Source organism: Oncorhynchus mykiss, chromosome 19 (genome assembly GCF_057628025.1).
Source record: "Oncorhynchus mykiss isolate SJ-2025 chromosome 19, ASM5762802v1, whole genome shotgun sequence".
NCBI classification, from domain to species: Eukaryota; Metazoa; Chordata; class Actinopteri; order Salmoniformes; family Salmonidae; genus Oncorhynchus; species Oncorhynchus mykiss.
In genome coordinates, this window is record NC_143040.1 from 52,552,349 (window position 1) to 52,578,662 (window position 26,314).

The 26,314-nt window shown below is 39.9% G+C and overlaps 1 protein-coding gene across 2 annotated transcripts; it reads left to right on the plus strand.

Annotated features, from left to right (window-relative positions):
* Window positions 1–7,226, plus strand: LOC110497933 (visual system homeobox 2-like). 2 transcript variants are annotated; one of them, XM_021574410.3, is made up of 5 exons: window positions 1–535; window positions 948–1,032; window positions 2,288–2,411; window positions 5,530–5,710; window positions 6,036–7,226. In XM_021574410.3, exons 1-5 carry the CDS (start codon window positions 115–117, stop codon window positions 6,410–6,412), a joined length of 1,188 nt encoding a protein of 395 aa, XP_021430085.1. In that variant the 5' UTR covers window positions 1–114; the 3' UTR covers window positions 6,413–7,226. The 2 variants fall into 2 exon arrangements, with proteins under 2 accessions (XP_021430085.1, XP_021430086.1); XM_021574411.3 differs by having other exon boundaries at window positions 3–535; window positions 6,099–7,226.
* Window positions 7,227–26,314: the final 19,088 nt, after the last annotated feature.

Consider the following 26,314-nt stretch of genomic DNA (forward strand, 5'->3'; position numbering starts at 1 on the left):
TGTTGGATAAAAGGACCATTTTAGAGAGTCTCGAGTGATACATCGTGGCTAGTGCACTGGGGACCGACCTGTGAGCCGATACAAATAGGGAATAGGCCAACTATCGAAGACACCATGACAGGTAAACAAGGAGCTGCGGTGCTATCGGAAACGTTGAATATATCCAAAACGTCCTCTATCGGTGCTAACGGAGGGAATAACAGCCTGCACCAACAATCAAAGAACAGCGCCACGCACCCTCCCAGATGCACGGGATTCGGGATACAGGAGATTTTAGGGCTGAATAAAGAGCCTTCGGCGGCCCCGAGGAGCGCCTTGCAGTCGCTGCCAGCTGGGGCGCACCTGCTTGCCGCCAGGTCAATGCTTGGCCCCGCTGGTGTAGGAGTTGGGATGGGATTAATCGGGCCTGGAGGGATTCCGTCATTCTACAGGCAACCAGCGTTTTTGGAGGTCCTGCAGGATGCGCAGAACGTTCACTTGCAAACCCACAATAGAACTGTGGGACATCTGGACCACAGTCAGTCCCCCAGTTCAGGTAGGAATTGCAGTCGTCATTACATTAAAGACTTAAAATATACAGTTGTATTATTATTAGTAGTAATAGTAGTACTATTATTAGTAGTTAGCCTATTAGTCTTATTAGTGGTAGTAGTAGTAGTAGTAGTAGTAGTAGTAAGCTAGTATTAGTATTCATATTATTATTAGGCTGAACTTTAAAAGCACAATGGATAACCATAGGCAACTTAAAATATAAAATTATACTAACAATAATACAAATAGGCTACTTATGTCAGTATTATGACAAGAACAGAATATAATAACATATTTGTTATACGTTGTTTCTTAGCCTACTCAATTTTAACACTACAATTGTGATAACATATTGAATATGTCTAATTCCTCAAACGAGTCATTCATGTTATTCCAACGTTTTCTAATATTCACAGACTCAGAAGATGTGTCATCAAGCGAACGAAAACTCTCAAAGAACTCATTAAGCCAGAGCAAGAAACGGAAGAAAAGACGGCACCGGTAGGTGTTGCATTCCAACACATGATAAGCCTATTGTTGTTTATCAGAACGCTATAGCCTAATAGCTTCAAATTCTGAAGCGCACGTTTCAACATTTTTTTGTTTGGCCTAACGATACTTGTTTTTTGTTTAGGGCTTTTGAACTGTCTTAATTCAAGAACAACTATTTTGGATTTTGTGAAGGCTATTGTAACAAGATTGAAAAATTAGAAAATGTATTGAAGAATTGAAAAAGTAGCCCATGCTAATTACTGAGCTGACAAACAGCTTGTCCTTTTCCAATATCAATAACCTTGTAACAAATATGGAATTACATTTAATGGGGTCTAGGCCTAGATGTTATAAAGTTAATACCAATTATTTTTATGCAGTTAGGCTTACAACTAATTTCCTTGTTTAATGGTCTTTGGATTCCATTTTTCCATATAGCAAATTAATGATTTAGGCCTACAAGTGTGAATTTACAGGCTAGTCTACTCTAACAATTCCGTATTATTTCATACATTTTTGTTAATTCATTTTGATGTACATTTGTTTTGGGCTGTGAAAGCATCAGCGTTTTGTTGCGAATCAGCCCCGGTCAATTCATGATGCATGGGCCTATTTTGAATATAGACTTTTTACAATCGAGTGTATAGACCTAATAGTACACCATATGGATATACCTACCTTTTACTTATTAAAACGTTTCATAAAGATATAGGCTTAGTCTGTGTAGACTTTATAATTCCTTTATGAGGGGGATGAGACATTGAAATGGAAATAGATCATTTCCTTTTCCTCCAGCATAAAGAAAGAAAGGGGATTAGAGCCTGCTAAATGTTTTGCTAATCTTTTTTACATTTATTTCCATTTATTTATACTCACTTACCGAGTGCATGAAAATGATGCAATATCCCTCCCTACACGTTGCTTTCTGGCTTACATGCATTGGCTACTGAATACTTGTTATTGTAATGAAATTCTATGATGGGCAGCTGCTTTTGGATGGCATTTGGAGGAGATGGTCGCTGCATTGAGTTAGGCCTACTCTATTTTTTTAAATGCACCATTGTTTTGCATGTACCTAAGATTAAATGCATACCACCAAAACCTTTGTATATATAAGATGTACTGGGCCACCGTGCAAATTAAGGTGTGCATTTGTACAGCTGATCTGTTTAAATGAAATAATAGCCAATCCGAGCTTGCCTATTTATTTGCATTGCGACCATTTGTTCAATGTGGCCAATTTACATATTTCATATTTCTTCAGAACCATATTCACATCTTACCAGCTCGAGGAGTTGGAGAAGGCCTTTAATGAAGCTCACTACCCAGATGTGTATGCAAGAGAGATGCTGGCTATGAAAACAGAGCTTCCTGAGGACAGAATACAGGTATGACAGCAGGCTGTTGATGTTGGCAGTTTCTTATTGTATATCATGTCAGAGGAAAAACATTTTTTTTACTTGAGTTCTTCCTCCCCAACATAAATGCATTAAATTTATTAGCATAAACTAAAATAGCATTTAAATGTCTCAGAACAGCATTATTCATGTTTATAGCCTATTATTTTTTATTTATCTACTGGATAAAATGACTGGAATATTATGTCAGATATAGTTTATTTTTTATTTTTTTACATCTTACTCAGTGTCCTTGCAAAGAAAATCTAACTGGAATATTGTTACTCTGCAAAATATTTAATACAGGAAAACTTGTGCTAATTGTAAAAAATCTTTCTCCAATAATCATAATTCAATGTACATGATAATGGTTGTAGTTTTGCTAACAAATGAATGATCATTTGGGCCTTAAGGGCCCAATGCAGCCGTTTTTATATCAATATCAAATCATTTCTGGCTAACAATGAAGTACCTTACTTAAATAGATTACCATTAAAATGGGCAAAAGTAGCTATTTATCAAAAAACTATTTGTCAAGCAAACATTTGGCTAGGACTGTCTGGGAGTGGTCTGAGGGAGGAGGGGAAAACTAGCTTTCATTAGCAGAGAGGTTTGGAACTGTCTTTGTTATTGGTCTATTAACCAATTTACCACATGGTGATGTCACCATGGAAAGCCAAAACTCCTGTGGAATATCATATCATTCCTTTATGGACAGAGTACAGGACACTAATGGCCGGAATGGAGGAAATTAAATGGCATCAAACACCTGGAAACCATGTGTTTGATGTATTTGATACCATTCCATTGATTCCACCCCAGTCATTACCACGACCCCGTTCTCACCAATCAAGGTACCGCCAACCTCCTGTGCTGCTGGTGATGTCATCACACCAAACAGGCTAAAATTTCAGGAAGTCTTTTCCAACAGCTCTTACACTAAAAGGGCATTACCATCAATTTCACAGCATTATTCCAACCTCATAATATACATATAATTGCCAAAATAAAAGACACACTTGAGTAAATGTTTGATTCAAAGTGTAGCAGGGGCTTCCACACGGGTGTGGTTCCTGAGTTAATTAAGCAATTAAAACATCCCATCATGCTTAGGGTCATGAATAAAAATGCACAGTTGCACATTATTTTGGCTAACATGGCTAGAAGAAGAGATCTCAGTGACTTTCAAAGAGGGGTTTCAAAGGAGCATAAGGGGTTTAAAGTGTATGTGTGTGTGTGTGTGTGTGTGTCTCAGTCACCAGATCTCAACCCAATTGAACACTTATAGGAGATTCTGGAGCAGGGAATGAGACTGCTTTTTCCACCACTATCAACAAAACACCATCCTTCCATCCTTGCATCCTTCCAATAGAGTGCCAGACACTTGTAGAATATATGCCAAGACGCATCAAAGCTGCCCTGACGCCTCTGGCGGCTTGTGTCAGCCCAACGCCCTATTAAGATACTTTATATTGGTATTTCCTTTATTTTTTCAATTACCTGTATATAAAACATAGGAAAATGAAGATGTTGACTGCACTGGACCTTTACGTTGAAATAGACTCGTCTCAACATTTTGGGCTTTAGCCGTGTGATTTAAATAGCCTTGATTCAGACTAAAGCAGATATTAGAAAAACAATGAATTGACTAAAAAATGAAAAGTGGAGGGATCTAGGGCTAGCCTACTCTGCACTTGACGAACTAGTTAACCACATAATGTTTTACGGAGGATGCAAGTAAGCCCACGTAAATCGATCAGAGATGTCAAATACACCTCTAGCAGCATCCTCGCCAGAGCAGATCATCTCTCATCAGGCGCAGTTGGATGTGAAACAATTTGTTCTCGGAGAGGAGCACTAACGACCTAATCATGCTATCAAGGCGGAAGAAGATTGCGGTGTGACCTGGACCATCCATCTGCCCGAGCGCCTTTTAATTTCGTTCTCATTAAGGCTCTTCGCCGCGAATAAATAATAAGGAAATAAATAAATAAACGTAGGCTATTCCTATCCTAAATAAAATTAACACCCAATTTTCTCATAGATTGTAATTAGTTAAATCAGACGAGCTTGCCTTGTTCCAGGGGGAGGCTCGCTCGAGACACTGGGAGTTCAGACGAAATAACTACATTGAATTTATTAGCACGGGTCAATAGCGCCGTTCCCCCGAGTCCCGCTCGTTTAATTTCCCGTGATATTTGCCCGCCTGTCCACCATCGATTGGGCTTGAAATTAACTTATTTTTCAATCAGCCTCGGCGTGCCCTAGGGGTCGCTTCTGCTCGCAGCTTCCCCCTCGGCTTCCTTTGAGGGCCAGAGAAACAATTTCTCATAAAAAAGCATCTTGTATGAAATGAGGACTATCATCAGAATTACCAGAAAAAGGTTCTAAATGGTTTTGATCATTTTCAATTTAATGTCTGGTCCCCCTCCACAGTCGAGACATCTCTGTGCTTGCTCCTCTTATTTTTTTTTGCACTGCACATACAGCCATCAGAAGTGGCCAAGGCTGTTTAACAGCTCTGTGTTGTGCTATGAAATCAATTTGGCCTCTCACTGAGCTGACAGATAGCCTGGGGGCCCCAACCACTAGTCATGGTTGGGCAAGTGAAGTATCTTAATGTTTTAGTCACTATCCATCTACACTACCTCAGGCTGGGGGGAGATAGGGACTGACAGAAGGCAGAGATCATTCAGAGACCACCAGCAGCCTGTATGGGAAATCAATGTGCTGAATCAAATCAAATGAGTTTTATCTTATATCACCACACATTACCTAAGAGATCTTACAGATATCTCAAAACAACACAACACTGAAGTGAATGTTAACTGGAATAATAGTGAGAGAAACAAGACCAGATTAAGTTATGTAGTTTTCACAAATAAAGTAAAATAATTGGCATAAAGGGCCATTAGGTCTGCCAAAGATTGGGCTGGATTTTTCACAGGGTGGACAACTGTGTCACAATGTGATGCCAGTGCTAGAGCCAGTTAAGGTGGTGGTGTCTGTCAGTTAGTAGACTCATTGATGCTCCTTGTGTCAGTGTGTCTGAATATTGCTAGTTTCAGTGTTGGTCAGGGGTACTGAATAATTCCTCCTGGGTTTACAGGTCTGGTTCCAGAACCGCAGGGCCAAATGGAGGAAGAGGGAGAAGTGCTGGGGTCGCAGCAGTGTGATGGCAGAGTATGGGCTGTATGGAGCCATGGTCCGCCACTCCATCCCCCTACCGGATTCCATCCTCAAGTCTGCCAAGGATGGCATCATGGACTCCTGTGCCCCATGGCTGCTTGGTATGAGACTAATGTTTTATCTACAGCAGGTTTCACCCTCCATGCTTACTCTCAGATATTTTCCACATTTTACTTTCCTACTTGTGATTGTGGGTTGTGTTCCTCGTCATTCAGGGAAGAGGCCAAACACACCATTTCATACTTGATTTCATCTTTTCATCAAATGAAATGATCAAGATATCATAATTTACATATCGCTTAGTGGGAGAAAAAAACTATTCAGCAAATATTTATTATCATTTTACACTTATTATGAATCCTCAATTTGAAGATTCCTATATTCCTATAGCTAAATCAGAACTATTTCTTTGCTTACTATTTTCAGTTCAAGATGGCTTTCCAATCAGCAGACGCTTTTCTAAATCCGAATACCCACAATTCTTTACAGGGATGCACAAAAAGTCCATGGAGACCACGGTCGTCCAGCCAAAAGGGAAGTCCGATGTTCCCCAGCAGCCAGCCATTCAGAGGGCTGAAGAGTGCGACGTGGAGGAGAAGAGGGCGGAGGGCAAGTCACCCATCTCCAAAGAGGAACTGCGGGAGAACAGCATCGCAGCACTCAGGGCAAAAGCACAGGAGCACAGTGCCAAGGTGCTCGGGACTGTTACATGCGAGAGATCAGAGAGCAAAGTGGAGAGACAGGCGACAGAGGAAAAATCTAGTGGCCCTTTGAGTCCAGTGGAAGAGCCCAAGAGTCCATAGACCCTCACTTTGTACAGACTTTGCAGTGCCCTTGACTGTGCTCTAAACATCTGTATGGACTCAACTAGATTGATCAGTATTACAGTGTTCTCTGAGAGGTTTTTACATGTTGAACATCCTAGATCTCTATTATACTGTTTTAAAATGACCTGCTTTATACTGGTCTTCCTATTGGAAAGATTAAATATCTACATTTGTATTTTATTGACTAAGAAAAACCCCAATGCACTTTCTGTCTTTCTTACTCACTGACATTCATACAAATATTGATGCTTACATATGGTTGAAAATGGTTTAATATGGGGTTAGCAGTCCATACAGATGTATATTGCTGATAACCCCTATAACTAGAAGATACCCACTTTACACATTTCTATCATTGAATATTCTTAAACTACTAATTCAGTGTGCAAAGTGCATACTTGTGTTTGTTATAATGAACCAATTAGGACATTTGTTGATATATAAGTTTGTTGATATATAAGTAGCCAATCTCTGAAACTATACTGTACTCTATATTGAATTCACAGCATCCATAGTGTTGATGCTGACTGTGTTTCTTGTCTAGTCGCTCCACTGAAGCGACTAGACATCTGTGGGATGATGATGTACGAAAGGGAAACCATTATTCCACTCATTTGGAACACACCATAATTAAAACGTCTTACATTGTTCTTATGCTGTATATAATGGAGAAAAAGACGGCTCACAAAGGCACTGTTAAAATATACTTTCATGTAGTCTTTAAATGTTTGTGTTTTTGTTTCACAGTCTGTATAGTATGCAATACAAAGTATTAAACCATTTTTTATGAGTTCTGCTGTTACATTATTTTGTGTATTACCTCATCACAAAGCCAAGTGGCCAGATGAACCTGCACAAGAGAAGCTGTAGGTCTATAATTATTGATATTCATCACTACCTGGGCTTACTTATGATATTTACATCTTCCGTAAGCAGCAAGAAGTAAGTCCTGGACTGCTGTACCAGACAAAGGATGCTCTAAAATCCACCAGAGTTGTCCTTGTTGTCGTTCCCTGTGCATGATGCTCCGTTGGTCATGCTCATTAGAAGGTGGCTAGCTGGTCCTATAACTGAACGCTCTGCCTGTTCCCAGGGCAGCCAAGTGTAGCACTGTGGTCTGTCTGCAATCTGTTGCAGTTGAGAGACTTCAATCTCTCAAATTAAACTATGGGGCCGATGCATGAGGACTATATGGAAGAGCCAGTGAAACAGCCCAGATGAGAAGCTCTCAGCCTGTATTAAAGGCGCCTGCTCTGATACTTACCAAGAACCTTATCAGGCTCTAGTAATGCTTTTTTATCCCTTCATTTCAGATGTTTAGATCACTTATCCATCCCAGCTTTTTTATGTATGCACATACTGCTAGCTGCAAAGTTGAGCTAACGTATATGCATTGGTTCACAAGTCAACGTGACGCAAGGGATTTTAGATTTAGATTTGATTTATTAAGAGTGGATGCAAGATGGGATCCATCAGATTGCATGTTGAATCAGATTCACTCCTCAGTGGCAGATGAGTGTCAGTAGGCATCAACATGTTTGCACGCCAGAATATTATAATAATCTTTGGCTACGTTTACACAGGCAGCCCAATTCTGATCTTTTGTCCAATTATTGGCAAAATACCAATTAGTGGAAACAGATCGGTATTGGGCTGCCTGTGTCACATGTTAGGGGAAATACTGGCAATTTCTAACTGACAGAAACAAGCATACATAAATAATAATGATAGCAATGATAGGAATGATAATGATAGGAAATAGCATTACTAGAGGCAGCATAATAGGAATATTAAAACATTCCAAATAAGTGTTGTATTTCATTTGGAATGTTAAGGAACTTGACCACTTTATAAATGGTATTAGGCCTACTGTAGTACTAATAGCCAGATGTGGGGATGCAGCCTGCTCAACACTAATCTCCTATAGTGTCTCTGCAGCACTCTGTCCATCCTGAATCATCACTACTGGATCTTTGATTCCAGCTGCTCCTCATCATCATTGACCCTGTATGGCTAGTGCCACTGTCATCAGATTTACACTGTTCATTTGACCCTAATTTAATAAAGTGTAATCAATTCAATGACATCTGGTGTGATAATGACTGATTTGTCTAAAAAATATATGTTTTAGGAACATCGATTTCATTCATTGAGGGATATTTGCCACTATTGATTCAATGGTCCAGTTTATTAGAAACGCCGGACATTTCAGATCACATGCCATTTACAGTGTAATCGGAAAGTATTCAGACCCCTTGACTTTTTCTACATTTTGTTATGTTACAGCCTTATTCTAAAATGGATTTAAAAAATGTTTTATCCTCAATCTACACAAAAGACCTCATAATGAGAAAGCAAAAACAAGTTTGGGGCAATTTTTGCAAATGTCTAAAAAAATAAAAACAGAAATAACACATTTACATAAGTACTCAGACCATTTACTTAGTACTTTGTTCAAGCACCTTTTGCAGCGATTACACCCTCAAGTCTTCTTGGGCATTAAGCTACAAGCTTGGCACACCTGGGTTTGGGGAGTTCCTCACATTCTTTTCTGCAGATCCTCTCAAGCTCTATCAGGTTTAATGGTGAGCGTTGCTGCTCAGCTAGTTTCAGGTCTCTCCAGAGATGTGAGATCGGGTTCAAGTCCAGGCTCTGGCTGGATCACTCAAGGACATTCAGGGAGTTGACCCGGAGCGACTCCTGCGTTGTCTTGGTTGTGTGCTTTGGGTCATTGTCCTGTTGGAAGGTGAACCTTTCATCTGACCAGATAATCTTGTTTCTCATGGTCTGAGAGTCTTTAAGTGCCTTTTGGCAAACTCCAAGTGTGCTGTCATGTGCATTTTACTGAAGAGTGGCTTCTGTCTTGCCACTCTACCATAAAGGCCTGATTGGTGGAGTGCTGCAGAGATGGTTGTCCTTCTGGAAGGATCTTCCATTTCCACAGAGGAACTCTGGAGCTCTGTCTGAGTGACCATCAGGTTATTGGTCACCTCCCTGAGCAAGGCCCTTCTCCCCTGATTGCTCAGTTTAGAAGAGTCTTAGTGGTTCCAAGCTTCTTCCATTTAAGAATGATGGAGGCAACTGTGTTCTTGGGGACCTTTGATGCTGCAAAAATGTTTTGGTACCCTTCCCCAGATCTGTGCCGCGAGTTCGAGCTGGCTGTACTACAGACACCTGTCATCGTTGTGGAAAAGACTCATTGTTATCTTTTCGTAAAACAACTGGTTCCAGTAAGGATCCAATCTGGATACTAAAGGAGATCCTGAGGGAATTTGATGAGTACCAACAGCTTTACGCTATGGAGGAACAACATACTCCATCATGGAAACATCCGACCACCTCACAAAATAACTTTCACCTGACAAAAAAAAGAAAAACAGATTCATCTGCATACATGGACAATTTACTTACCATTGAGGTAGAGGCTAGTGCTCTGGCTGGAATCCATGCAACACTGGAAACATTTGTGAGGAGTGTGAGCAGGGCTGGGGGGGAGTTTGGAGTTCAGCCAGAGTGAAATTCTCCCGCTCCAAAGAGAAAACAATACACTCACAGCCAAGGTAAAAATCCACGATCCCAACATGGATTGTCTACTCAGGGAAAACAGGGTGAGGAAGGAGTCGCTACTAGACATACAAAGTCGTAGCATGCGTGAAAATATTATTTTTTCTGGGATTCCCGAGGACGCATCCAATAATCCAGAGGGCGAAAATAAAGAATTCATGCAATCCGCCTTGAAACTTCTTATAGAGACTGTAAACAAGGTGGCTTTCCACCGAGTACACAGACTTGGAGCTCAGAGAGACAAGACCAAGGGTCCCCTTGGAGCTGATCAAAAGCAGGGGAAGGGAGCTTAAACCTGTTTGGGATAGGGGGCAGAATTTTAACTTTTGGATGAATAGCATTCCCAGAGTGAACTGCCTCCTACTCAGTCCCAGATGCTAATATATGCATATTATTAGTAGTATTGGATAGAAAACACTCGGAAGTTTCCAAAACTGTTTGAAGGATGTCTGTGAGAATAACAGAACTCATATGGCAGGCGAAAACCTGAGAAAAATCCAACCAGGAAGTGGGAAATCAGAGTTAGCTCTCGTTCCAGTGCTTTTCTACAGACAATGGAATTCTCCGGTTGGAACCTTATTGATAATTTATGTTAAAAACATCCTAAAGATTGATTCCATGCATCGTTTGACTTGTTTCTACGACCTGTAATGGAACTTTTCGAGTTTTTGTATGGACGTAGTGCTCGTGCCTCATGAAGATGGATTACTGGGCTGAACACTCTAACAACAAGTGGCTATTTGGACTTAAATGATGGACTTTATGGAACAAATCAGTTATTTATTGTCGAACTGGGATTCCTGGGAGTGCATTCAGATGAAGATCATCAAAGGTAAGTGAATATTTATAATGTTATTTCTAACTTCTGTTGACTCCTACATGGCAGATATTTCTTTGGCTGGAATGGGCTCTGAGCGCCGTATGCTTTTTCCGTAAAGTTTTTTTGAAATGTGACACAGCGGTTGCATTAAGGAGAAGTCTATCTTTAATTATGTGAATACCACTTGTATCTTTTATCAATGTTTATTATGAGTATTTCTGCAAAATCACCAGATGTTTTGGAATCAAAACATTACTGCACGTAACGCGCCAATGTAAACTGAGATTTTTGGATATAAATATGCATATTATCGAACAAAACATACATGTATTGTGTAACATGATGTCCTATGATTGTCATCTGATGAAGATCATCAAAGGTTAGTGATTAATTTGATCTATATTTCTGCTTTTAGTGACTCCTATCTTTGGCTGGAAAAATGGCTGCGTGTTTTTTTGACTTGACTCTGACCTAACATAATCATATGTGGGTCTTTCGCTGTAAAGCCTTTTTGAAATCGAACACAATGGGTAGATTAACAAGAAGTTTATCTTTCATTTGCTGTCTTGGACTTAATGTGTGAAAGTTACATATTTCAAAAAAATATATTTTTGAATTTCGCACACTGCCTTTTCAGCGGAATGTTGTCGAGGGGTCCTGCTAGCGGAACGCCTGCCCTAGAAAGGTTAAAGGGACCAAATTCGGTCTCAATGACCAATTTCCAAGGGAGATAAACAAATGTCGTAAGAGACTGTATCCGGTACAAAGACAACAAAGGGAGAATGGCTAGCGTGTCTTTATCATTGTGGACAAACTCTTTACAGATGGACAGCTATTCTGAGACAGCTCCATAACACCATGGCTGTACTAAATTCAACAGGGACTTCAGGTTACGAAAAAAATAAGGTATGGGAACTGTACAAATATCTGAACATTATGAAGTGGATATGAACACACACATACTCAATTAGTTGCTTGCTTACACATACAGACTTATACAGTGCCTTGCGAAAGTATTCGGCCCCCTTGAACTTTGCGACCTTTTGCCACATTTCAGGCTTCAAACATAAAGATATAAAACTGTATTTTTTTGTGAAGAATCAAAAACAAGTGGGACACAATCATGAAGTGGAATGACATTTATTGGATATTTCAAACTTTTTAACAAATCAAAAACTGAAAAATTGGCCGTGCAAAATTATTCAGCCCCTTTACTTTCAGTGCAGCAAACTCTCTCCAGAAGTTCAGTGAGGATCTCTGAATGATCCAATGTTGACCTAAATAACTAATGATGATAAATACAATCCACCTGTGTGTAATCAAGTCTCCGTATAAATGCACCTGCACTGTGATAGTCTCAGAGGTCCGTTAAAAGCGCAGAGAGCATCATGAAGAACAAGGAACACACCAGGCAGGTCCGAGATACTGTTGTGAAGAAGTTTAAAGCCGGATTTGGATACAAAAAGATTTCCCAAGCTTTAAACATCCCAAGGAGCACTGTGCAAGCAATAATATTGAATTGGAAGGAGTATCAGACCACTGCAAATCTACCAAGACCTGGCCGTCCCTCTAAACTTTCAGCTCATACAAGGAGAAGACTGATCAGAGATGCAGCCAATAGGCCCATGATCACTCTGGATGAACTGCAGAGATCTACAGCTGAGGTGGGAGACTCTGTCCATAGGACAACAATCAGTCGTATATTGCACAAATCTGGCCTTTATGGAAGAGTGGCAAGAAGAAAGCCATTTCTTAAAGATATCCATAAAAAGTGTTGTTTAAAGTTTGCCACAAGCCACCTGGGAGACACACCAAACATGTGGAAGAAGGTGCTCTGGTCAGATGAAACCAAAATGGAACTTTTTGGCAACAATGCAAAACGTTATGTTTGGCGTAAAAGCAACACAGCTCATCACCCTGAACACACCATCCCCACTGTCAAACATGGTGGTGGCAGCATCATGGTTTGGACCTGCTTTTCTTCAGCAGGGACAGGGAAGATGGTTAAAATTGATGGGAAGATGGATGGAGCCAAATACAGGACCATTCTGGAAGAAAACCTGATGGAGTCTGCAAAAGACCTGAGACTGGGACGGAGATTTGTCTTCCAACAAGACAATGATCCAAAACATAAAGCAAAATCTACAATGGAATGGTTCAAAAATAAACATATCCAGCTGTTAGAATGGCCAAGTCAAAGTCCAGACCTGAATCCAATCGAGAATCTGTCAATCTAAATAAACTGGAGGCCCCTTAGACTTCAATGTTGTGATGCAAAAATACTAGCAGAATGCATATCACTCAGAATTAAAAGGGGTTTTACCAGGTATTGTTCATCCTGATCAGACAGGTTTTTTACATGGACAATACATTGGAGATAATATTCAACAACTACTAGAAATAATAACGTATAAGAAGCCAGTAATGGTATGTATAGCGGATTTTGAAAAGGCATTTGATAAAGTAAGACTGGATTTTATTTATAAATGCCTGTATTTTTAAAATTTCTGTAATTATCTTATAAAATGGGTAAAAATATTGAATAGCAACTCCAGGTGTAAAATAGTAAATAACGGCTAAATAACGGCTCAGAGAGTTTTGAATTGTCAAGTTGAGTTAAACTAGGGTGTCCGCTGTCACCATATCTATTCGTTATGGCCATTGAAATGCTAGCTATTAAAATCAGATCCAATAACAACAGAGGATTAGAAATCCAAGGCTTAAAAACAAAGGTGTCCATGTATGCCGATGACTCAAGTTTTATATTCAGTCCGTAAACTAGATCCCTGCAATGTCTCATTGAAGACCGAGATAGTTTTTCTGTACTCTCTGGACTAAAACCTAATTATGATAAGTGTACAATATTACATATTGGATCCTTAAAAAATACAACTTTTACATTACCCTGCAGCTTACCTATAAAATGGGCTGATGGTGAAGTAGACATACTCGGTATTCATATCACAAAATATATAAATAAGCTCTCCACAATGCATTTCAATAGAAATCTTGTAAAAATAGACAAGATCCTGCAACCATGGAGAGGTAAATACTTGTATTTTTATGGAAATATTGCCCCGATTAACTCCTTAGTCATATCTCAGTTTACTTACTTATGGCGCTGCCTACTCCTGATGATTTGTTTCTCAAATCTTATGAGCAAAAAATATTTTGCTTTATCTGGGACGCTAAATCAAACAAAATAAAACGTGCCTATCTCTATAATGAAGATGAATTGGGTGGGTTGAGATTATTAAATATAAAAGCACTGAACCTCTCTCTAAAAACTTCACTCATTCAAAAGTTTTATTTGAACCCTAAATGGTTCTCAAGTAGATTACTAAGAAAAACTCATTGTTTAAAAAATTGCCTTTTTGTCTTTGTGCAGATTGCCATGTCTCATTTTCGATTAATTAAAAATGATAACTTTTTTCAAAGTATCTCTCTTCTTCAAACAAGCATTGCAGAGCTGGCTACAATTTCAGTTTCATCCCCTGAAAAGATAGAACAAATATTACAACAAAAATGATGGCTGAACTCAAATGTGCTGGTTGATAAAATACCTGTATTTATGGGAATGTTTGAAAAGGGCATTTTGTTCTTAAGTGATATTGTAAATTGGAATGGTAGAGTTATGTCCTTCATGGAGTTATCCGAATTGTACGGAAATGTCTGCTCAATCCAAGAGTACAACCAAATGATTACAGCATTACCCCAAAAATGGAGGAGGCAGGTGGCAGCGGGAGGAGGCAGGGAACTGGTCGGTCTGCCCAATATGAAGGATCAAAGCTGGCGGAGGAATAAAAATAGCATAAATAGGAAAGTATACCAGTTTAATTTGAGGACCAGGATGTTGACAACTGTGCCATACAGATTGCAAAATAGTTGGGAAGAGATCTTTGATGTACCAATTCCATGGTACAGGGTGTATGAGTTGATATGTAAAACAACGCAAGATTCAAGACTTCGTGCTTTTCAGCTAAAATTATTATATACAATTCTTGCCACCAACAAAATGTTGAATATTTTGTGCATAAAATCATTGAAGCTCTGCAGATTCTGTTGTGAGGATACAGAATCAATATACTATTTATTTTGGTATTGCCCTCAGGTAGCCTGTTTCTGGTCTCAGGTTCAGGAATGGCTGAAAATGCATAGCGTTGATCTAAAATTGACCCTAGAAATAGTACTGTTAGGATATCTGGAGAGACCGGGTCAGGCAACTACTAACATACTACTTTTAGTAAAAGTATTTATTTTCAACTCGCAATCTGTGGATTCTATTCGATTAGACAGATTGAAATTGTACGTTAAACATCACAGCATAGTTGAAAGATATGTGTTGCGTAGAAACCCGAAGTGGGTGGCCAGCAGAGATAGATGGGATGGGCTGAGGGACGCTGGTATGTGGAATTGGAGACAAGTGGTAGTTGCTGTGTGGGAGATAGAATGATGGTCAAAGATAAAAGTTTAAAAAATTAAAATAATAAAGTCTAAATAAAACATAATAAAAGTACATTTGAATGACACTAAGTGGCAGTGTTTTTACAACTAATGCCGGTTTGCCTGAGGCTGATGCCGTTCAGGTGTTTGTACGCATGCATATACACACACTCTCATTCAAATAAACACATACAAGAACACACACATACTTGTAATAGTGCCAGACATGCACACAAACATATACAGTTGGCATTGATGTGATGATTTTAGTTATCCTTGATGTCCTATGTTTTAAATTTATTATTTTTGTATATATTTTTTTCATTGTTGTTTGCTGTTTTCTTCTGTCTTTTCCTTTTTTCTATTTAGTTCATTCTCTTGGTTGTTGGTGCATTGTGGGGTTCTTGGGGGTGGGAAATATAATTAATTGTATTTTTTTCTCTTCCTGGGGGGGACTGTGGGAGGGGTCTCGAATGGTTGAAGGACAGCTATTGGGGAACTGTAGGGGGGATCTTGGAGGGTTCAGGTTCATGTTTTTTGGCCTGGTAAGTAGATCGGTCAACATGCCCTTGAGCAGGGCATTGACCCTGGATGCTTCTGTGTGTGAATGGGAATCTGTTGGATGACTGGTATGATGTAGTTGTTGAGCAGCTTCACTGCAAGTATATTGTATGTTTAGAATATTCAATAAAAAAAATAAAAAAAATATTTCTGTTTTTTCATTTTTGATACATTTGCAAAAAATTCTAAAAACCCAGTTTTTACTTTTTCATTTTGGGCTATTGTGTAGATTGATGGGTATTTTTTTTAAAAATGTAACACATTTTAGAATAAGGCTTTAATGTAACACAATTTGGAAAAAGTCAAGGGGTATGAATACTTTCGAAAGCACTGTATACACATCTAAACCTTTGTAATACTTTGAATCTTAATATCCACTCTGGTTTATGTTTGCTGGATCAAAAATAATAACAATAATCTCACAGGGATAAACAAAATGAAGTTGGCGTCCTGAATTTTAAAACTAGGCAAAGAAGTTAATGGGTAAAAGTTTCATAATTTCATTTGAACATCTGCTGTAGAAATGAGACTAACCATTAGCTGTTTGAGAGGATATTTGTCTGTCAGAAACATTATACAGCTTTGTTGTTGAGTTATCCTTACAGTTTAGAGGGACAAAATGTGTAATGCCACGTTGTGGATCCTCGGAATCCTGACAGTATAGCAAATAGTGAACTGGACCCTTAGCCACAATACATAAACTCACAAATTCAATTACTTGGGCCAAATCATATGCAGAGTGAAGATTATTCATCTAAGTGCAAAACTATTTAATCCTCTGAACATGGAATGGATGCCTACGAGGGATCAGATTTGTTGATGAGCAAGCTGTTTATATTAGTTATGAGGAGGTAATTCAACATTTTTCTTCTGATGGACAGATCAAACTCTTTAAACTGTAAGATAAGAGGTTTATGTAAAATAGTCTTCTTAATACAACATTTAGAGTGATTGTCTTGGTCAAATAATGCATAAAGTATAAGAAAAAACTTGAGTAAATCTATGAGATGAGGCAGCTGAAGCTCATAAGCCATGTTACTAACAGCAGATTAGGGTCAATTGAAGATGTAACACCAACATCATTTCCTATGGCAACAGCTCAACAGTGGCAAATGAAAGTGACCATCGCAAGATCATTATACATGTCAATAACCCATTTCCATTCCACCTTCTCATTCCACCAGTCTGTTAATTTCAGAGGTAAACTGCACTGCAAGTAGAGGACTAAAAACTATGGATCCTGGTTCATCACAAGAGCAATTCAGACCTTACTATCTGTATATCACTGCCTTTATAGTCAGCAGCTGATGCCAAATCAGCAATTGATCTGTTAATAGTGGTTACATTACTGCGACCTCCATTTAGGGGTACTTTAGAAAGTCCTTTTATGGTAGTCATAGTGAATTTAATTAATAAACTAACGTAAACTTTATAGAAACATTGCTATATATGTGCGTTACATTTTTCAATAGATGCAGTTGCTTGTAAATTGACATAACTTGACAGCAGCCGTACAAATGTAATGTTGTTCTGCCATCTGTTGGCCACTCCAGGGAATGCATCTAAAGCAGTGTTTCACTGATGGTGAGATGATGGGTTTTGAGGACTAGAGTTTTTATACTCTTGTAGTTACTACAGTTAACTCCCAAAATCAAGGAAACACTTGAGTAAATGAGGGATACAAAGTATATTGAAAGCAGGTCCTTCCATACAGGTGGGGCTCATTAGTTAATTTAGCAATTAACCTCCCATCATGCTTTTGGGCTCCCGAGTAGCGCAGCGGTCTAAGGCACTGCATCTCAGTGCAGTCCCATAGGGCTTCACACAATTGTCCCATAGGGCTGCACACAATTGTCCCAGCATCGTCCAGGTTTGGCTGGTGTAGGCTGCCATTGTAAATAAGAATTTGTTATTAACTGACTTGCCTAGTTAAATAAAGGTTAAATATATATATTTTTAATGTAGGGTCATTTATAAAAATGCCCAGTTGACCATTATTTTGTCTACCATGGCTAGAAGAAATCTCAGTGACTTTGATAGAGGGGTCTCAAAGGAGCATAGGGGGTTTAAAGGGTGTGTGTGTGAGTGTGTGTGTGCTTGTGTGTGTCTCAGTCACCAGATCTCATCCCAATTGAACACTGGGATGAGGTCTGGTGACAGCGTTTTCCACCACCATCAACAAAACACCAAAATATGGAATTTCTCATAAAAGAATGGTGTTGCATCCCTCTAATTGAGTTCCAGACACTTGTAGAATCTATGCCAAGGTGCGTTGAAGCTGTTCTGGCCCGTGGTGTCCCAACACCCTATTAAGTCACTTTATGTTGGTGTTTCCTTTATTTTGGCAGTTGCCTGTATATGTATGTCTGTCTATGGTCAATATGCTCCAGAGGGAGCAGAAGAATAAAGTCAAGCTAGACATTCAACCTCATGCATACTTTGAGTTAGGTATGAATTTTACCTACTAGCTTGCTGTTCTTTGTTTGCTTGTTGTTTTCAACATGGTTGAGATTAACCACAAAAATAATATGGAGAAATGTGGTGCTGACTTCTTCTATTATTGTTCTCCTCATACCTTGTCATGCTGTCCATCAGGGGGAATATACTGTAGCAGGAGAAAATGGACCATAGAAAGGAAAGGAGGGCTTGAATATGTGGCATTTACCACAGGATGTTCATCTTGAATATATTGTATTCACCACAAGACCTGTTATCTTGAATATGTGGCATTTACCACAGGATGTTCATCTTGAGTAAGTGGCATTTACCACAGGATGTTCATCTTGAGTAAGTGGCATTTACCACAGGATGTTCATCTTGAGTAAGTGGCATTTACCACAGGATGTTCATCTTGAGTAAGTGGCATTTACCACAGGATGTTCATCTTGAGTAAGTGGCATTTACCACAGGATGTTCATCTTGAGTAAGTGGCATTTACCACAGGATGTTCATCTTGAGTAAGTGGCATTTACCACAGGATGTTCATCTTGAGTAAGTGGCATTTACCACAGGATGTTCATCTTGAGTAAGTGACATTTACCACAGGATGTTCATCTTGAGTAAGTGGCATTCACCACAGGATGTTCATCTTGAATATATGGCATTCACCACAGGATGGTCCTCTCGAATATGTGGCATTCACCACAAGATGGTAATCTTGAGCTTTACATGAAATTCAAAAGGAAAATATAATTTATTACATAATACAGTAAACACAACATTTGAGAACCTGTCTTTGGAAACTGTTTATGCCTGTAAATGGTATTATTGTAATTACTATTTTGCATTTACTCATTGTTACACTGTAGGGTAAGGCCGGGATGTATAAATGAAACTAATATACTAATGAATGGATGAACGTGATACTCCATGAAGCTAGGGTTATGTTTATGGTTGGGGTTGAACCGGGGTGTGGAAATGAATCTAGGGTTTGGGTTATGGCTAAGTTTAAGGTTGAGCTGGGGTTTGGACATGAAGCTACGGTTAGGCCTAGAGTTAGGGTTGAGCTGGGGTGTGGACATGAAGCTACGGTTAGGCCTAGGGTTAGGGTTGAGCTGGGGTGTGGACATGAAGCTACGGGTAGGCCTAGGGTTAGGGTTGAGCTGGGGTTTGGACATGAAGCTACGGTTAGGCCTAGGGTTAGGGTTGAGCTGGGGTGTAGACGTGAAGCTAGTGTTAGGGCTAGGGTTGATCTAGGGTGTAGATGTGAAGCTAGTGTTAGGGCTAGGGTTGATCTAGGGTGTAGATGTGAAGCTAGTGTTAGGGTTAGGGTTGATCTAGGGTGTGAACATGAAGCTAGTAGGGTTATTTTATTTTATTTTTTATTTCACCTTTATTTAACCAGGTAGGCTAGTTGAGAACAAGTTCTCATTTGCAACTGCGACCTGGCCAAGATAAAGCATAGCAGTGTGAACAGACAACACAGAGTTACACATGGAGTAAACAATTAACAAGTCAATAACACAATAGAAAAAAAAGGGGGATTCTATATACAATGTGTGCAAAAGGCATGAGGAGGTAGGCGAATAATTACAATTTTGCAGATTAACACTGGAGTGATAAATGATCAGATGGTCATGTACAGGTAGGTGTGCGTCTGGCGACGAATATGTAGCGAGGGCCAGCCGACTAGAGCATACAAGTCGCAGTGGTGGGCGGTATAAGGTGCTTTAGTGACAAAACGGATGGCACTGTGGTAGACTGCATCCAGTTTGCTGAGTAGAGTGTTGGAAGCCATTTTGTAGATGACATCGCCGAAGTCGAGGATCGGTAGGATAGTCAGTTTTACTAGGGTAAGCTTGGCGGCGTGAGTGAAGGAGGCTTTGTTGCGGAATAGAAAGCCGACTCTTGATTTGATTTTCGATTGGAGATGTTTGATATGAGTCTGGAAGGAGAGTTTGCAGTCTAGCCAGACACCTAGGTACTTATAGATGTCCACATATTCAAGGTCGGAACCATCCAGGGTGGTGATGCTAGTTGGGCATGCGGGTGCAGGCAGCGATCGGATGAAAAGCATGCATTTGGTTTTACTAGCGTTTAAGAGCAGTTGGAGGCCGCGGAAGGAGTGTTGTATGGCATTGAAGCTCGTTTGGAGGTTAGATAGCACAGTGTCCAATGACAGGCCGAAGGTATATAGAATGGTGTCGTCTGCGTAGAGGTGGATCAGGGAATCGCCCGCAGCAAGAGCAACATCATTGATATATACAGAGAAAAGAGTCGGCCCGAGAATTGAACCCTGTGGCACCCCCATAGAGACTGCCAGAGGACCGGACAGCATGCCCTCCGATTTGACACACTGAACTCTGTCTGCAAAGTAATTGGTGAACCAGGCGAGGCAGTCATCCGAAAAACCGAGGCTATTGAGTCTGCCGATAAGAATATGGTGATTGACAGAGTCGAAAGCCTTGGCAAGGTCGATGAAGACGGCTGCACAGTACTGTCTTTTATCGATGGCGGTTATGATATCGTTTAGTACCTTGAGTGTGGCTGAGGTGCACCCGTGACCGGCTCGGAAACCAGATTGCACATCGGAGAAGGTACGGTGGGATTCAAGATTAGGGTTAGGGTTGATCTAGGGTGTGTAAATGAAGCTAGTAGGGTTAGGGTTAGGATAGGGCTAGTGTTAGGGCTAGGGTTAGGGTAGGGCTATTGTTAGGGTAGGGCTAGGGCTAGGGTTAGGGCTAGGGTTAGGGTAGGGCTAGGGTTAGGGTTAGGGATAGGGTTAGGACTAGGGCTAGAGCTAGGATAAGGGTTAGGGTTAGGGCTAGGGCTAGGGCTAGGGCTAGGGTTAGGGTTAGGGCTAGGGTTCTTCATGTCATGATATTCAATAGAGGAACTGTTTGGGTTAGGGTTAAGGTTAGGGTTAGGGCTAGGGTTCTTCATGTCATAGTTTTCAATAGAGGTAGTGAGATGGAGATCAGGTGGATAACTGTTTTAATTTCCATCAATACATTAAAACATGATAAAGTATGCTTTAGTCTACTTATGGAGCCATGAACTTCTCAGCCAGTGGTTCTTGATGTTGCGTTATTGCCATACTATGGAAGTTAAATGGATAAAATCACTCTAATCTAGTCATGGGGTAATCTTTGAGTTGAGAGTAGTGCTTCTGTGCCTGGTAACCGTCACTACCACCACACAGCTCTGCTGGACGCCAGATACTTAATAATTGTTGCCTGGCCTGGCCAACACTTTAATACTGAAAATATCTTGTACAGTTAGCATTGACAGCATGGTCTAGAAAGATTTATGATGTGTGGCAAGACACCAGCAGCCCACCCCCTGAGCTGTGTATTTTCAGCAGGCCATCTGTGGACAGTTTTGGGTGCCAGTTCTCATCTGCCAGACTAAAATAACGTTATTTCCAGTTCACTTCAATAATACCTTTTAAAAAATCACCCATCACATGATCCACCAAGCCAGCTTAATTTTGACCTGATGTGTGCTGCTAACTCAAATGTAGTAATAGTAGTAGCTAATTAGAAACGTTCCCATTTGTCTGTCCCTCTTATCTCTCAGCTGCATTAGACTCAAATCACTCCACAGCTGGCACAAGACAGCAGTTTTGAGGGACGTTCATAGCACAAAAGTGTCCAGTCACTGTTTATCATGGAAAGGAAAATAAGCGAAAAGAGATAGAGTTTCCTTGTTGCCTGGGAGAGATAAGTCAAGCCCAAAATGTGCTGCATGTTATCTTCCCAGAGACTGTTCTGGCAAATGCTGTTGCCGTGGAGAGGAACATGTTGCTGTGCAGCTAAGGTGTGAGGGCAGATAAGCATGCTTGTGAACAGGTTCAAAGACGCACTGGACTCTGAAGTGAAGCTGTGGCTCTTGAAAGAAGCTGGGCTTTATTAGAGATTGATGCTGATGGCTAGGCTGCTGAATCTGTATGTCTTCATTTCTTTTTTTCTAAAGAAGATAGTGTGTTTTGGGGAGCACAGATTGGCTTCAAAACCAAAGAGAATCCTTGAGTTGTAAAACAAATACTGGGGCCACAGTAAAGCGCCATATGAGTTTCCCTTTTATTTAGATTTCTGTCATTAAGAGGCCAGCAATATGAGGTGCCAAGGACTTTCCACGACCGAAGACATTTTATTAAGTTTATATCAAAACATACAGTGCCTTGCGAAAGTATTCGGCCCCCTTGAACTTTGCGACCTTTTGCCACATTTCAGGCTTCAAACATAAAGATATAAAACTGTATTTTTTTGTGAAGAATCAACAACAAGTGGGACACAATCATGAAGTGGAATGACATATTGGATATTTCAAACTTTTTTAACAAATCAAAAACTGAAAAATTGGGCGTGCAAAATTATTCAGCCCCCTTAAGTTAATACTTTGTAGCGCCACCTTTTGCTGTGATTACAGCTGTAAGTCGCTTGGGGTATGTCTCTATCAGTTTTGCACATCGAGAGACTGACATTTTTTCCCATTCCTCCTTGCAAAACAGCTCGAGCTCAGTGAGGTTGGATGGAGAGCATTTGAGAACAGCAGTTTTCAGTTCTTTCCACAGATTCTCGATTGGATTCAGGTCTGGACTTTGACTTGGCCATTCTAACACCTGGATATGTTTATTTTTGAACCATTCCATTGTAGATTTTGCTTTATGTTTTGGATCATTGTCTTGTTGGAAGACAAATCTCCGTCCCAGTCTCAGGTCTTTTGCAGACTACATCAGGTTTTCTTCCAGAATGGTCCTGTATTTGGCTCCATCCATCTTCCCATCAATTTTAACCATCTTCCCTGTCCCTGCTGAAGAAAAGCAGGCCCAAACCATGATGCTGCCACCACCATGTTTGACAGTGGGCATGGTGTGTTCAGGGTGATGAGCTGTGTTGCTTTTACGCCAAACATAACGTTTTGCATTGTTGCCAAAAAGTTCAATTTTGGTTTCATCTGACCAGAGCACCTTCTTCCACATGTTTGGTGTGTCTCCCAGTTGGCTTGTGGCAAACTTTAAACGACACTTTTTATGGATATCTTTAAGAAATGGCTTTCTTCTTGCCACTCTTCCATAAAGGCCAGATTTGTGCAATATACGACTGATTGTTGTCCTATGGACAGAGTCTCCCACCTCAGCTGTAGATCTCTGCAGTTCATCCAGAGTGATCATGGGCCTCTTGGCTGCATCTCTGATCAGTCTTCTCCTTGTATGAGCTGAAAGTTTAGAGGGACGGCCAGGTCTTGGTAGATTTGCAGTGGTCTGATACTCCTTCCATTTCAATATTATCGCTTGCACAGTGCTTCTTGGGATGTTTAAAGCTTGGGAAATCTTTTTGTAACCAAATCCGGCTTTAAACTTCTTCACAACAGTATCTCGGACCTGCCTGGTGTGTTCCTTGTTCTTCATGATGCTCTCTGCGCTTTTAACGGACCTCTGAGACTATCACAGTGCAGGTGCATTTATATGGAGACTTGATTACACACAGGTGGATTGTATTTATCATCATTAGTCATTTAGGTCAACATTGGATCATTCAGAGATCCTCACTGAACTTCTGGAGAGAGTTTGCTGCACTGAAAGTAAAGGGGCTGAATAATTTTGCACGCCCAATTTTTCAGTTTTTGATTTGTTAAAAAAGTTTGAAATATCCAATAAATGTCGTTCCACTTCATGATTGTGTCCCACTTGTTGTTGATTCTTCACAAAAAAAATACAGTTTTACATCTTTATGTTGGAAGCCTGAAATGTGGCAAAAGGTCGCAAAGTTCAAGGGGGCCGAATACTTTCACAAGGCACTGTAAGAGGTTGATTTGAGTTTAGCTGGTATAAAATAGTTAATTGACAACTCAAAGCATTGGGGTGCTAAAGGGGTCATATTCCAATAAAACGTTTTGGTGAATTTAACTCATATTATATCTTTATTGTATCCTCAACGATAACGTAAGTATATTAGTATAAACGACGGCTATCCAAATCATGAAAATGGATGTTAATTATTACAATAACTTTAACATTGTCTTTGGTCTGCTCATCCCAGATTATCTGTGGAAGGAATATTATAAAACATTACAATAGTGATATTGAATGCGTAAAGAAACATCATATAACTGCAGATGACACCTACGACATATTCAAACGACATCAGTGCAAGATCTGTCCTTACACTTGACCTTGAATGTCCTACTGTGTAACATTAATGTCATAATTAAACTAATATAAAATAATCATCTCTGGATGAACATCAAACTGCACTAGAGCATCTGTCATCTACACAATTGACTTTGAAGCTCCAATTTGGGACAATTCACAATATAGCGTGTGGTGCAGCTTAATAAGGGTTGTGCAGTTTTGTCACTAATAAGACACAGTATTTCACAATTCACCCTTTTTTCTTACATAGTCTATTCTGTAGGAGGATGTTTTCACAAGGGATATGTCCTTATGCTGTTGCCACAGAGATGAAGAGTTAGCAGCTACAATTTGTTAATGAATGTTGCAGAAACCCATCCTCTACACTAAAAAGGCCTTGGGCAGGTAATATGCCTCTGGTAATAATATAACATAGTGCCTGAAGAATTCATTTTGCAGAATGAGCTATACTCCTATAATAGCTAATAAAACAGACCGGAGAACATTGACCCTTTCACCCAACACTGCAAGTATTCACTCAAGACAGCAGAATTTAGAGTTATACATGGCAATTAGATCATTTAGATGAGCATTTTCTTCAGACTGTTGTTCTTTAACTAAAAACAAATATCTTCACTGCAGGTAATCTTGAAATGCATTTAATGCACTGTGAAGAATAAGACATTGGCAATCATGTAAATACATAGGGAAATGCATGAACACAGCTAACTAATGTCAGAGTAAGATACATTGTCTCATCTTGATATCAGGAACATGCTAGTGATAGAGGATATCATTTGCAGGCAATTGTGACAGGTACTGTAGGAATAGCATAGTGAAAATGGGTCATGGATGTATGAACGTTCAAATCTTAATATACATAGTGGCTCTCTAATATTTTTTTGTCATTCCACTCCTTTACAGTTCCTTATCCATGTTGTTCTCTTCCATTTCCTCCCTCAGTTCAATGGGGATATGCCCCATTCCATTTCCTCCCTCAGTTCAATGTGGATATGCCCCATTCCATCTCCTCCCTCAGTTCAATGTGGATATGCCCAATTCAATTTCCACCCTGTCATTTTTTTAGAGGGAAATGAATGGTCTTTGGATTTGACACTCATTTTCATGTAGACACAGTCAAGCAGCAGTGATAGGATTCTGTCTGAATCAGAAAACGTTACAATGTCTAGACTGGAAAGGTGTTTTAGACCAAATAAGCAATACAAAGTGCATAAAAATACAGACAAATGTATGATTCTCAAATAATATATCTGCCCTGTTCTGCATGTTTATTCTGCTCAAAAGAAGGGAATTAACCAAATTCAATAATTAGTTACCACAGTTCAAACACATCCTGCAGTTATTTACAAAGTTGTATTCCAAGTGGGGTGGATGACTTACAGTAAACAGTATGAATCAGTTTGCTTCTGGTGGTCTGAGCTTTCCTCTCTATTGAACAGATAACTGCACTCACTCACTCACTCACTCACTCACTCACTCACTCACTCACTCACCCACTCTCACCGACCTTCAACACCCCATCCAGAATTCATTGATGAGAGGAGCTCTTTTGACCCCATCCTCCCCGCTGGACCATTCTCTCCATTAGAGTCCTGAGCTACTGAAAAGGGAGTGGAGCTGAAAAGGGAACAGATGAGGTTAAAACCTGCACACTTCCTTCCCCCTAGCCATCTACTAGGTCTATATCTATTTCCCACCTTGAATGAAAGAGCACTAATGCCACTTTCCCATAATGGTGGTCAATGGTCTCCTTCATCTCAGAGTAGGACGGTAAACATTCTGTTCTCTGTTAACATTAGCTGTTTGCTGTGACTGCTTCAGCAATAATTCAGCTGGAGGTGCCCTTGACAGGTAGGTAGTTATCTGTATACGTCATTTCTATTCATCACTGTGC

Coding starts and splice junctions, on each gene's coding strand:
- LOC110497933 (XM_021574410.3), top strand. CDS start 115: ATGACAGGTAAACAAGGAGCTGCGGTGCTATCGGAAACGTTGAATATA. Junction 536..947: donor CAGTCAGTCCCCCAGTTCAG/GTAGGAATTGCA, acceptor TAATATTCACAG/ACTCAGAAGATGTGTCATCA. Junction 5,711..6,035: donor CTGTGCCCCATGGCTGCTTG/GTATGAGACTAA, acceptor TACTATTTTCAG/TTCAAGATGGCTTTCCAATC.